The following is a 12,244-nucleotide window of genomic DNA, read 5'->3' as shown; positions in this document are numbered from 1 at the left end:
AAGTGACGGAAAACACGGTCGACGCTCAAGGACACCCAGCTCAAAGGAAACACGAGAGGCCCAAGACAAACACGAAGCAGGAGGAGGCGGAGGAAGAGGAGGTGGAGGAGGTGGAAGAGAAGGTGGAAGAGAAGGAGGAAGAGGAGGAGGAGAAGAAAGAGAAATAGAAAGAGGATGAGGAGGAGGAAAATAAAGAGGAATAGAAAGAGAAAGATGAAGATAAAGGACGAGGAGGAGGAGGAGGAGGAAGAGGAGGTGGAAGAGGAAGATGAAAAGGAAGAGAAAGAGAAAGAGAAAGAGTAAGAGAAAGAGGATGAGGAGGAGGAAGAAGAGGAGTAAGATAAAGAGGAATAAGAAGAGAAAGAGAAAGATAAAGACGATGAGGAGGAGGAGGAAGAGGAGGTGGAACAGGAAGATGAAAAGGAAGAGAAAGAGAAAGAGAAAGAGTAAGAGAAAGAGGATGAGGAGGAGGAAGAAGAGGAGTAAGATAAAGATGAATAAGAACGAGGAGGAGGAGGAGGAAGAGGAGGTGGAAGAGGAAGATGAAAAGGAAGAGAAAGAGAAAGAGAAAGAGTAAGAGAAAGAGGATGAGGAGGAGGAAGAAGAGGAGTAAGATAAAGAGGAATAAGAAGAGAAAGAGAAAGATAAAGGACGAGGAGGAGGAGGAGGAAGAGGAGGTGGAAGAGGAAGATGAAAAGGAAGAGAAAGAGAAAGAGTAAGAGAAAGAGGATGACGAGGAGGAAGAAGAGGAGTAAGATAAAGAGGAATAAGAAGAGAAAGAGAAAGATGAAGACGATGAGGAGGAGGAGGAAGAGGAGGTGGAACAGGAAGATGAAAAGGAAGAGAAAGAGGAGGAGGAAGAGAAAGATGAAAAAAAAGAGGAAGAGAAAGAGAGGAGGAGGAGGAGGCGTGGAAACTGGCAGAGCAGGGAACAGGAAGCGTGTTGGATTGATTAAAGTGACGTTACCGGCATTACTGACTCACTACATTCATCAGCCATTCGAATCACCTGCAACCAATTACCTGCAGCGAAGTAACAGGCAATGCGATTTCTGAAAGAGTTGATCGCTTTTGTACTTATCACTTCTGCAGGAATATCGTTGCAGTGGCGGATGACTCGGTTTGAGGAAAGAAAAGTACACTCGCCTTGCTCGAGTCGGCGGACGGTCATTTTTCTTTTTCGGGTTAATTGAAGGAATCGAAGTTTTTGAATTTGCTCAGATACTAGGAAAGGACTGCACTAAAACCTTCCATAGCATATCTGTTGTTACCTTAAAGCCCTTGAGTCATTTGAGACGGTCTTCTGAGGGCCCAGCACAAAGATATATAGATGAAAAGAGAAAGACAATTATAGATATGCTCGTAATTTGCAGAGTTTTCAAATATAAATGTCTCCGTTGGTTCCAGTACGAAAGGAATGAAAAAGGAGGAGGAGGAAGAAGAAACCAGAAAGTGGAAGGAAGCGGAAAAGAAACCAAATGAGAAACAGGAAGAAGAAAACTTTAACCTGGTAGCTGCCGGGATCATGTTTCTTAAAGACCCCTCTAAGCAAGAAAAATGAGAAAAAAATCATCACTCACGCAAACCATTTCATAATATATATATCAACGCATTTGTGATCAGTTTAGGCATCATCTATTTTTGGGGGTTTATACCATGGCACAAATTTGGCCCGTCGCTGCTACCGGGTTAAAAAGGTTAAGAAAGAGAGAAAAAAAAAGGCTAGAGGAAAAGGCATTTGGAGTAAGAATTAGGAGAAACGGTGACCCGGAATATGGAGTAGAGAGATAAAGAAAAAAACAACAACACACCAAAAAATCAATGGCTAGGAATAATGAATGGTAAGAGGAGGAAGATAAAGAGGAATAGGAAGAGAAAAAGAAAGAGAAAAAGGAGGAGGAAGATAAAGAGGAACAGGAAGCGAAAAAGAAAGAGAAAGAGGAGGAGGAAGAAGAGGAGGTGGAAAAGGAAGAGGAAAGAGAAAGAGAAAGAGGAGGAAGAAGAGGAGGCGTGGAAAAGGAAGATGAAAGGGAAAAGGAAAAGGAAGGGAAAGAGAAAGAGAAAGAGGAGGAAGAAGAGGAGGCGTGGAAAAGGAAGATGAAAAGGAAGAGGAAGAGAGAGAGAAAGAGGAAGAGGAGGAGGAGGAGGAAGAGGAGGCGTGGAAAAGGAAGATGAAAAGGAAGAGGAAGAGAGAGAGAAAGAGGAAGAGGAGGAGGAAGAAGAGGAGGTGGAAGAGGAAGATGAAATGAATAGCAAAAGGAAGAGAAAGAGAAAAAGGAAGAGGAGATGGAAGATTAAAAGGAAGAGGAAAAGAGAGAGAAAGAGAAAGAGGAGGAAGAAGAAGAGGAGGTGGAAAAGGAAGATGAAAAGGAATAGCAAAAGGAAGAGAAAGAGAAAAAGAGGACGAGGAGGAGGCTTGGAAACATGGAAGAGAAGGCAACCGGAGTAAGATACAGTAGAAACGCTGACCCGGTATATAAATTAGACCGCTCAAGAGAAAAACAAAACAAATCCTAAAAAATCAAACAACCGGACGATAGAAATATTAGGACGGGGAGAGGAGACAAATGAGGCCGGAAAGGGAGCCAGCATTAACATACCCCGCCACTATCGGACTCCCCAGTGCTATTTATCTCCCCTCTCACCGCCTAACCGCCCCGCTCGTCAGCCGCGCGCGAGGGTCAGAAGCCAACCGGATGAGAATCGAAGGTGAGTGAGCTTGTGAGCCGCCCCGCGCTAGCACAGTCTCGGAGTAAAGAAAAGCCACGATATTCTCAGCCTGATATTCGCTCCGGCTACGAAAGGAAAGTGTATTAAAGTTCGGAAGGGTATGATGGTAATATCCACTCCTCTATTTTATTCAGTCGGCTGGGAGGGGAGAATATGGAGGGGAGACTGTCTTAAAGTCGTGATTCCCACCGGCCTAGAAAGGGATATGAAAGGGAAAGAGTGCAGGAAGAGAAGGCGGGGTTTTATACTTTGCTGAGTCTGTATATTATGTGTAGGAAAGAAAAGTATGTTGAGGGAAATTAATGAAATGTTAGTTTGTCTAAGTTGTGATTTCCTCCGGCCTAGAAAGCAGGGATATAAAAGGGAAAGAGTGAAGGAAGAGAAGGCGGGGTTTTACACTTTGCTGAGTCTGTATATTGTGTGTAGGAAAGAAAAAGTGTTGAGGGAAGGGAATAAAATGTTAGTTTGTCAAAGTTGTGATTTCCACCGGCCTAGAAAGCAGGGATATGAAAGGGAAAGAGTGCAGGAAGAGAAGGGGGGGTTTTATACTTTCCTGAGTCTGTATATTGTGTGTAGGAAAGAAAATAATGTTGAGGGAAGTGAATGAAATGTTAGTTTGTCTAAGTTGTGATTTCCTCCGGCCTAGAAAGCAGGGATATGAAAAGGGAAAGAGTGCAGGAAGAGAGGCGGGGTTTTAAACTTTGCTGAGTCTGTATATTGTGTGTAGGAAAGAAAATAATGTTGAGGGAAGTGAATGAAATGTTAGTTTGTCTAAGTTGTGATTTCCTCCCCGGCCTAGAAAGCAGGGATATGAAAAGGAAAGCGTGCAGGAAGAGAAGGCGGGGTTTTGTACTTTGCTGAGTCTGTATATTGTGTGTAGGAAAGAAAATAATGTTGAGGGAAATGAATGAAATGTTAGTTTGTCTTAAAGTTGTGATTTCCTCCCCGGCCTAGAAAGCAGGGATATGAAAAGGAAAGAATGCAAGAAGAGAAGGCGGGGTTTTATACTTTGCTGAGTCTGTATATTATGTGTAGGAAAGAAAAGTATGTTGAGGGAAATTAATGAAATGTTAGTTTGTCAAAGTTGTGATTTCCACCGGCCTAGAAAGCAGGGATATGAAAAGGAAAGAGTGCAGGAAGAGAGGCGGGGTTTTAAACTTTGCTGAGTCTGTATATTGTGTGTAGGAAAGAAAAAGTGTTGAGGGAAGGGAATGAAATGTTAATGTATCATAAAGTTGTCATTTCCACCGGCCTAGAAAGCAGGGATATGAAAAGGAAAGAGTGCAAGAAGAGAAGGAATGACCCAACCTGAGCCTCGGATTTTTATACTTTGCAGAGTTTATTAAGGTGTGTAGGAAGGAAAAACATATCGAGGAAAATGAATATAGTGCTAGTTTGTGTTCTTATTTCTCCCGTGGAAAAAATAAAATACGAGAGAAATGAATGCTGTCAGTTTGTGTTGGGATTTATTTTTGAGGCTCTTCTCCCTGTGGACGCGACAAAAGGATGACGCACCGGTGAAACACTGGCGATGATGAAACGAGAAAGCCTTGCGCGTCATCTGTCGAAACTTTTAGTACGACAAATCCTTTTGAGACACGTGACGAAACTTTTTACGATATGCATATTTTATTTTTGCTTCTGGGGAACGGTAAAGGTGGAAGGGAGAACGAATAGCTCGGAGAACTGCGCGTCAACTGCTGGACTGAGATTCGAACCCGAGCCCGTGGATTTGCATCTAGACGCGCTAACCATTTCTCCACGGACGTGAATGCTAGGAGCTATTTAATTCATATTTTTATCTAATATTTAAGCGCACAAGTGTTGACCCGTCTTCGAGAGTACAAAATAAAGATTAACCCCTTGGATGTGGATTTCCTACAAGAAGACATCAAGCTACAGGAGTGGAACAAAAAGTGGCTGCTCCAATTTAGTGAAGTAAAATGTGAGGTCATGCATCTTGGGAGGGGAAATCTAGCATACCAATACCACATGGGAAACACTCCACTACCCACCACAGAAGGACAGAAAGACCTGGGAGCATATGTTACCAGGCTACCAGTGAAGGGATATCCAGCACACCAATACCACATGGGAAACACTCCGCTACCCACCACAGAAGGACAGAAAGACCTGGGAGCATATGTTACCAGGCCACCAGTGAAGGCGAAATCCGTGCCAATCGCAGCGGACGGGTTAACAGAGTATTCTCCTGTCCACGCATGATGATACTGTTAGGCAAGGACGGTAATTAAGGGAGAACGTGGTCAAGGAATACTAGGGACCACCTCCACAGTTCGCCATGATGACACACTGGGCCGTATTACTAAACATTTCGTCTCCAAAGTTCACCTATTTGACAAGGCTTTCCTAGGAGTTTGGGGCATTTCCAGAAGTAGTTTTATGACCCTGGTGGTAGTCTGACCCTTCCTCTGTACCGTGAACCTGAAGAAACACATATTTGACAAGGCTTTCGTAGGAGTTGTGGGCATTTCCAGGAGTAGTTTTATGACCCTGGTGGTAGTCTGACCCTTCCTCTGTACCATGAACCTGAAGAAACACATATTTGACAAGGCTTTCCTAGGAGTTTGGGGCATTTCCAGAAGTAGTTTTATGACCCTGGTGGTAGTCTGACCCTTCCTCTGTACCGTGAACCTGAAGAAACACATATTTGACAAGGCTTTCCTAGGAGTTTGGGGCATTTCCAGAAGTAGTTTTATGACCCTGGTGGTAGTCTGACCCTTCCTCTGTACCATGAACCTGAAGAAACACATATTTGACAAGGCTTTCGTAGGAGTTGTGGGCATTTCCAGAAGTAGTTTTATGACCCTGGTGGTAGTCTGACCCTTCCTCTGTACCATGAACCTAAAGAACCACTCATTAGAACCCGATTGATCCCCTCTTTGACCTTTAGAAATAGTTGATGTGAGAAGCCAAATTGTCTTATAAAACCGACCTGTTAGGCAAGGACGGTAATTAATAAGAGAACGTGGTCAAGGAATACTAGGGGGCACTTCCACAGTTCGCCATGATGGGTTAGTAAGCCTCCAAACCAATACCAAAGACTTCAGAAATTCCTTGTGTAGTGTGTTTCGTTCATATTTAAGTTAAGAATTTTGAGGAAACCAAACGGGCAGTCTCTTGTGTATCTGCGTGGCGTTGCATCGATAACCTAACCATTATGGAGGGTACAAGATTGAAGGGTTTGGTTCGGGGGATTACAAAGCCACTGTGATGGACTGTGGAACCGGCTCTTCGTCTCGTCCGTACCTCATCTGTTGTCAATGCCACTGGTCAGAAAACACACCCAATCTTTCCTCACTACCCCGCCGTGTGTATTTTTTTTTACAGCAAAGGAGACAGTTCAAGGGCAAAAAAAAAAAGGACACAATAATAAAAAAGGTTAAGGAACACTACCTTTCTCCCTTGACTCATTTGCTGTTATTTCCACACCCAGGTCAGGAAACACACGCCCAATCTTTTCTCTTAAAGCCCCCGAGTGTACATTTTTTTTTACAGCAAAGGGGACAGTTCAAGGGAAAAAAAAAAAGACAATAATGAAAAAAAAGGTTAAGTAACACTATTTTTCTTTCCTGTCCCATTTGTTGTTATTTCCACACCCAGGTCAGGAAACACACACCCAATATTTCCTCGTTACGGCGCCGTGTGTATATATTTTTTACGGCAAAGGGGACAGTTCAAGGCCAAAAAAATGAAACAATAATGAAAGAAAAGGTTAAGTAACACTACCTTTCTTCCCTGCCTTATTTGTTGTTGTTATTTCCACACCCAGGTCAGGAAACACACACCCAATCTTTCCTCGTTACGCCTCCGAGTGTATGGGAGAGATTGGGGTTAATAATACTAACTTTCTACGCCGCCTCATTTGTTTTGTCATTTCCACACCCAGGTCAAAAGAGACACGCCCAATCTACCCTCGTCATGCCCCCGAGTGTTTTTGCTCACCTGACGGACCCTCCCCGCCCACAGCCCTCCCTCAGCCTTTGGTCTCCTTCCTCCCACAGGTGAAAGTGCCAGCCACGGCCCCGCGGAGACGGTTGTGCACGTGCCCGACAACAACAATAACCACAACAAAGACAACATCCCTCGAGACCCTCAGGCCGGCAGCCCGACACCTCACCAGCACCGGCAGGAGCGCCCTCAGAACAAGAACACCCCAGTAAGCTACTAATCCCCCCCCCTCCCCCCCCCCTCGAGTGTTATTGTGTTGGCCTCGCAGTCAGGTGTTCCAGAGACAATCCTTTGGGGTGCAGAACCGAGGGGTCAGTATGTCTTACCTCTGTTGTTGTTTTACTTGACTCTCAAGCATACACGTTCATACCTTCTTGGGGTGAACGGGTGAGTTACCTTCTCTCAAACTGCAGGGGAATACTAATTAATAAGTAGTGAAAAACATATTCCGATTCCTTATCTTGAGATTTCAATAACTCTTGAGAAACTAAAATGGAAAAAATATATAAATGTTTGTATTAGTACAGATAACTGTGGGTTTAAAACTGAGAGAGACAAAGAGAATGAGAGAGACGTTTCCTTTTCCCTCAGGTTGGCGGGGGTAGTGGTGGTGGTGGCGGTGGAGGTGGCGGGCGTGGCAGCAACGTCGTGGACACCGTCTTGGCGGCCCTGGTAGATTACGCGAAGGACCCTGAGTTGTGGCGGAGCGTGCATAGAGTTGTCGGTGAGTGGCGCCTGACGGTCTAATGCTTGGTGGGGTAGTGGGCTGGGCCTTGGTGTGGGCTGGACCTTGGTACGGGTTGGGCTGGGTTGGATTGGGCTGGACCTTGGTATGGGTTAGGCTGGGTTGGGTTGGGCTGGACCTTGGTATGGGTTAGGCTGGGTTGGGTTGGGCTGGACCTTGGTATGGGTTAGGCTGGGTTGGGTTGGGCTGGACCTTGGTATGGGTTGGGCTGGGTTGGGTTGGGCTGGACCTTGGTGTGGGTTAGGCTGGGTTGGGTTGGGCTGGACCCTGGTGTGGGTTAGGCTGGGTTGGGTTGGGCTGGACCTTGGTGTGGGTTAGGCTGGGATGGGTTGGGCTGGACCTTGGTATGGGTTGGGCTGGGTTGGGTTGGGCTGGACCTTGGTATGGGTTAGGCTGGGATGGGTTGGGCTGGACCTTGGTGTGGGTTGGACTGGGTTGGGTTGGGCTGGACCTTGGTATGGGTTGAGGTGGGCTGGGTGGGCTGGGTTGGGGCTTGATGTGGACTGTCTGGGCAGGGATGGTGTTTTTGCGTTTAGTGTGGGCTGGGCTGAGGATTGGTGGGGAGGTTGGAAAGGCTTAGAACAAAATAGGATTGGTGGGAAGGATGGAAAGGCTTAGAACAAAAAAAGGATTGGTGGGGAGGATGGAAAGGCTTAGAACAAGAAAGAATTGGTGGGGAGGATGGAAAGGGTTAGAATTAAAAAAAGGATTGGTGGGGAGGCTGGAAAGGGTTAGAACAAAAAAGGATTGGTGGGGAGGTTGGAAAGGCTTAGAACAAAAAAGGACTAGTGGGGAGGTTGGAAAGACTTAGAATTAAAAAAAAAAGGATTGGTGGGGAGGATGGAAAGACTTAGAATTAAAAAAAAGGATTGGTGGGGAGGATGGAAAGACTTAGAATTAAAAAAAAGGATTGGTGGGGAGGATGGAAAGGCTTAGAATTAAAAAAAGGATTGGTGGGGAGGTTGGAAAGGCTTAGAATTAAAAAAAAGGACTGGTGGGGAGGTTGGAAAGGCTTAGAATTAAAAAAAGGACTGGTGGGGAGGTTGGAAAGGCTTAGAATTAAAAAAAAGGATTGGGGGGGAGTTGGAAAGGCTTAGAATTAATAAAAACTGGATTGGTGGGGAGGATGGAAAGGGTTAGAACAAAAAAGGATTGGTGGGAGGTTGGAAAGGCTTAGAATTAAAAAAAAGGATTGGTTGGGAGGCTGGAAAGGCTTAGAATTAAAAAAAAAAGGATTGGTGGGGAGGATGGAAAGGGTTAGAACAAAAAAGGATTGGTGGGGAGGCTGGAAAAGCTTAGAATTAAAAAAAGGTTACAGAACAGAAATAAGAGCTGTGTTTGTGTTTGCGTGAATAGATATGTGAACGGTATTTTTCTGCCCATCACAACCTAACCTAACGTGTGGCCTAGACTCAATCAGTGTGCGCAGCGGCCTAAGGACTAATGTTGCCCACGTTACAGACGAGCTTGACTTCAGCCAGCGTGCCAGCCACCCGCCAGCACCCGCCGCCCCCCTTCCCCCGCGGCCAGCCCTGCACCTCTCACACCCACGCACCTACCTCTGGGGGACGGCTGGCGGTGGGTGACGCTTGCTTTTTAGAGAGGACACGGATTTTTTATTTATTTATTATTTTTTTTACAACAGAGGAGACAGCTCAAGGGCACAAAAAAAGGAAACAATAATAAAAAAAGTCCTCTACTTGCTGTTGACACATTCTAACGCATATTCATATCCTTTCAGTGCCATTAGGATATGAATATAATAGTTTGTCCTCCCACCCAGGCACAAAGCACACGAGGGACGAGAGTGACAGCCGCACTTACAGGTGGTCGAGTGGCGGCGACAGGCACGGCAGAGGAAACGCTTCGGGTGACAGCAGAACCACCACCACCACCACCACCACTACCACCACTACCTCCACCACTGCAGCACCAACCACAGCGGGTCCTCCATTCCCCTGGCCACAGCAGCTCCCAGAAGTCAGCGCTGGGAGCCTCGACAACTACACATTCACCGACATGCTCTCAGCCACTCGCTCGGACAGAGTTAACTTTGTAAGGAGTCAACCCTCAGCGGCCCCTCACTTCCTCTTCCACCGGGTGTTCCTCAACGAGACCTTCGACAGCCATACCAGACAGCCGTACCGCCGCCCCGTCCTTGCACTCACGGCCGTGGGCAAGAACGCGGCGAAGTCTGGGAAAGGAAACTTCACTGATGCCACAAACCACACAGGCACGGACTCGAGTCGCGGTGCTGGTGCAAGAGAGCTCCCAGACAGATATTATTCCCTCACGGAAGACTCTGTGGCGCCAAAGTATTCCAGGGAACCAAGTCAAGGCGAAGGAACAACACATGCGGCCGACGAGGAATATAGTGGCGGTGTGAGTGAGTCCCGAGAGGCTTCATCCGGCATGCACCACCACCACCACCACCACCACCACCACCACCGCCAACACCACCACCACCCACACCACAGGTTACGCACATTCAAGGTAAGTAGTCTGTGAATAAAAGAGGAAAGGATTTGAATTTTCTTTATTTCATAGTTTGAGTGATCAATTTTAGGTATTGTTTTTTCCGTGAAGATGACCAGTTATTTTCGTGCAAGTTGAATAATTGACTTAATCAACTGATCTGGAAATATGGAATTGATCGATTTATTCAAGAAGGTTGGATCGATTAATTGAGTGTCTTCCGTCCTGTGATTTAACTGCCACTATTTTGCTTGAATGTTCAAAAGACTTGTAAATCGTTATATGCTTACTTGAAATTTTTAAGTACTGAACTCGAAATAGCGTAAATAAGATAAAATGCTGCCTTTTAAATTATCTTATATTAAAAAAAATGCTTGGTGTACATTTTTTTATATCTTTTTCTCCTAGAGTCATATTGAATACATTTTTTAATATCTTTTTCTCCTAGAGCCAATTGAAGTTTCTGCAGCGCTGGGAGGAGAGGCTCAGGCGGAGGCGTGCTCACTTTCGGCCCCAACACAACACCGAGGGACTGTAGCAGCCGCCGGCCCTCCCTGCGCCTCAGATCAGCTCCAGTTGTCAGGTTAGTACACTCGAAGTCTATATATACCAAGTCAAGTCACTCTGCTTCAAAACTGCGACCGGTACGCGCAGGAGGCGGTTTAAGGGCGGAGCAGCAGGATGACGTCACTTGGAGCCAAAAAAAAATACTCGCCAGTTCAGGGGTGACTAAAGTTGGGGCCGTGTGTGCACTCTGGATGTGCATTCTCGTCTTCTTTCACAGCGCGTTCAGGCAAGCCACTGACGAAAATATATGTCTTTTTATTGTGCTATTGTGTGACTGTAATTTCAGTGACTACAAACGGCGGTGTGGGGTGTGAGGGAGGGCATGATGAAGTGATTGATTTAAATTAGTCTGCCTTTCCTCGTTTTCTCTAAATCCCTGTTTCTACATTCTCTAGTTTGGCTCCAAGCAACGTCACGCATAAACCACGCCTCGGCCGTGTCTCCTCCCACAAACCTGCGTATGACTTGACTTGGTATATATAGACTTAGCGTACACTGGCGTCACTCGGACTCGTACTGTCTGATGATTTCGGCTCTCACAACAAATATTTCCTCAAGTCTCAAGGGAGATTAGTCTGGCTCTCATGAGTTTTCACATTCATAGTGCAGAAGCCTTTTCAGACTATTCACTAGGCTCGTAAAAATTCACATGGAAATATCCACAACAACCTCCACGGAAGCCTGATCAAATGTGGGTGTGAGAGCCTGGAAATGTTGGTGGATATTAGCCTAAGTACAGGTAGTCCTCGAGCTGCGGCATGGTCCGGTCGTAAGGCGAAGTAGTCGTAAGTCGAAAATTACGTAAAAAACTATTATTCAATCGTCCCGCCGCGGACAGAGCCCCCCTGAACCCGGCTCTGTCCTCATGCGCTCATCTCACTCCAGCCATTCGTTCAGGTGACTCTTTTTGCCCGTAAAATTGTACAACGCTACGTAATAGAGTTTTACGAAGATGACGGCGTTCGCCAAACATCCTACCAATTCATGGCGCCAAGGGGACAGTGAAATCAAAGGACACGTCAGTAATATGGGCGGCCAGTCTCACCTTTTTTTCTTTTTTTTTTACAGCAGAGGAGACAGGCAAGGGCGTAAAAAATAAAGAAAACAATAGCGAAAAAAAAAGCCCGCTACTTTCTGCTCCTAAACAGAGTAGAGTGGCCAAAAAGAGAAATCAATATCGGGAGGAGAGGTGTCCTGATACCCTCCTCTTGAAAGAGTTCAAGTCGTAGGCTGGATCTTCCTAGCTTGTGTTTCGTTCAAGTATGATTGCTGTTTCCTGTAAACTGTCGCCTATAGGAGCTGCTGGGGGAACATCGTGAGGGAGCTGTTGTTGTGGGGTGCTATATTGTTAGCGAATTGGCGTCTGCTTGAACTAGCGGTAAGCTTGGTAGTAAGCGCGGGAGCTGTGTAAACAAACAGCTGCTCTACCAAGATCGAATTATTTGAAATGTTAACTCATTACTTAACCAAGTCTGCAGGAATGTTGTGAGGAGGCCGGTGTTGTGGATGCCATTTTGCTACCCAACTGGCGTCTGCTAGATTTTGCGGTAAGCTTGGCAGGAGGAGCGGGAACTGTGTACACAAACAGTTACGCTACCCAGAGCGAATCATTTGAAATGTCAACTCATTACTTAACAAATTATTACTAATATTATTGGCCTGGTCGTAAGTGCGAGCGGTCGTAAGTAACATACGTCGTAACTCAAGGACTACCTGTATTACGTTTCCTTAGGAATGTTGCTCCTTTCGTATAGT

General features: G+C 45.8%; 1 protein-coding gene across 25 annotated transcripts in view; it reads left to right on the top strand.

Annotated features, from left to right (window-relative positions):
• Positions 1–12,244, top strand: part of LOC127001217 (uncharacterized) — a 107,388-nt gene that overhangs the window by 89,365 nt on the left and 5,779 nt on the right. For all 25 annotated transcript variants that reach the window (XR_007754898.1, XR_007754896.1, XR_007754917.1 and 22 more), the window contains exons 5-9: positions 6,756–6,910; positions 7,294–7,426; positions 8,909–9,025; positions 9,231–9,940; positions 10,371–10,505. Coding sequence is in view for 1 of the 25 variants with exons in the window: in XM_050865446.1 (XP_050721403.1) it covers positions 6,756–6,910; positions 7,294–7,426; positions 8,909–9,025; positions 9,231–9,940; positions 10,371–10,460 (1,205 nt within the window). In the remaining 24 variants the exon portion in view is untranslated. The remainder of the gene's footprint in view (positions 1–6,755; positions 6,911–7,293; positions 7,427–8,908; positions 9,026–9,230; positions 9,941–10,370; positions 10,506–12,244) is intronic.

The sequence above is a fragment of the Eriocheir sinensis genome, chromosome 20 (genome assembly GCF_024679095.1).
Source record: "Eriocheir sinensis breed Jianghai 21 chromosome 20, ASM2467909v1, whole genome shotgun sequence".
Taxonomy (NCBI): domain Eukaryota; kingdom Metazoa; phylum Arthropoda; class Malacostraca; order Decapoda; family Varunidae; genus Eriocheir; species Eriocheir sinensis.
Note: the sequence above shows the minus strand (reverse complement) of the source record. Positions and strands in the feature narration are given on the sequence as shown.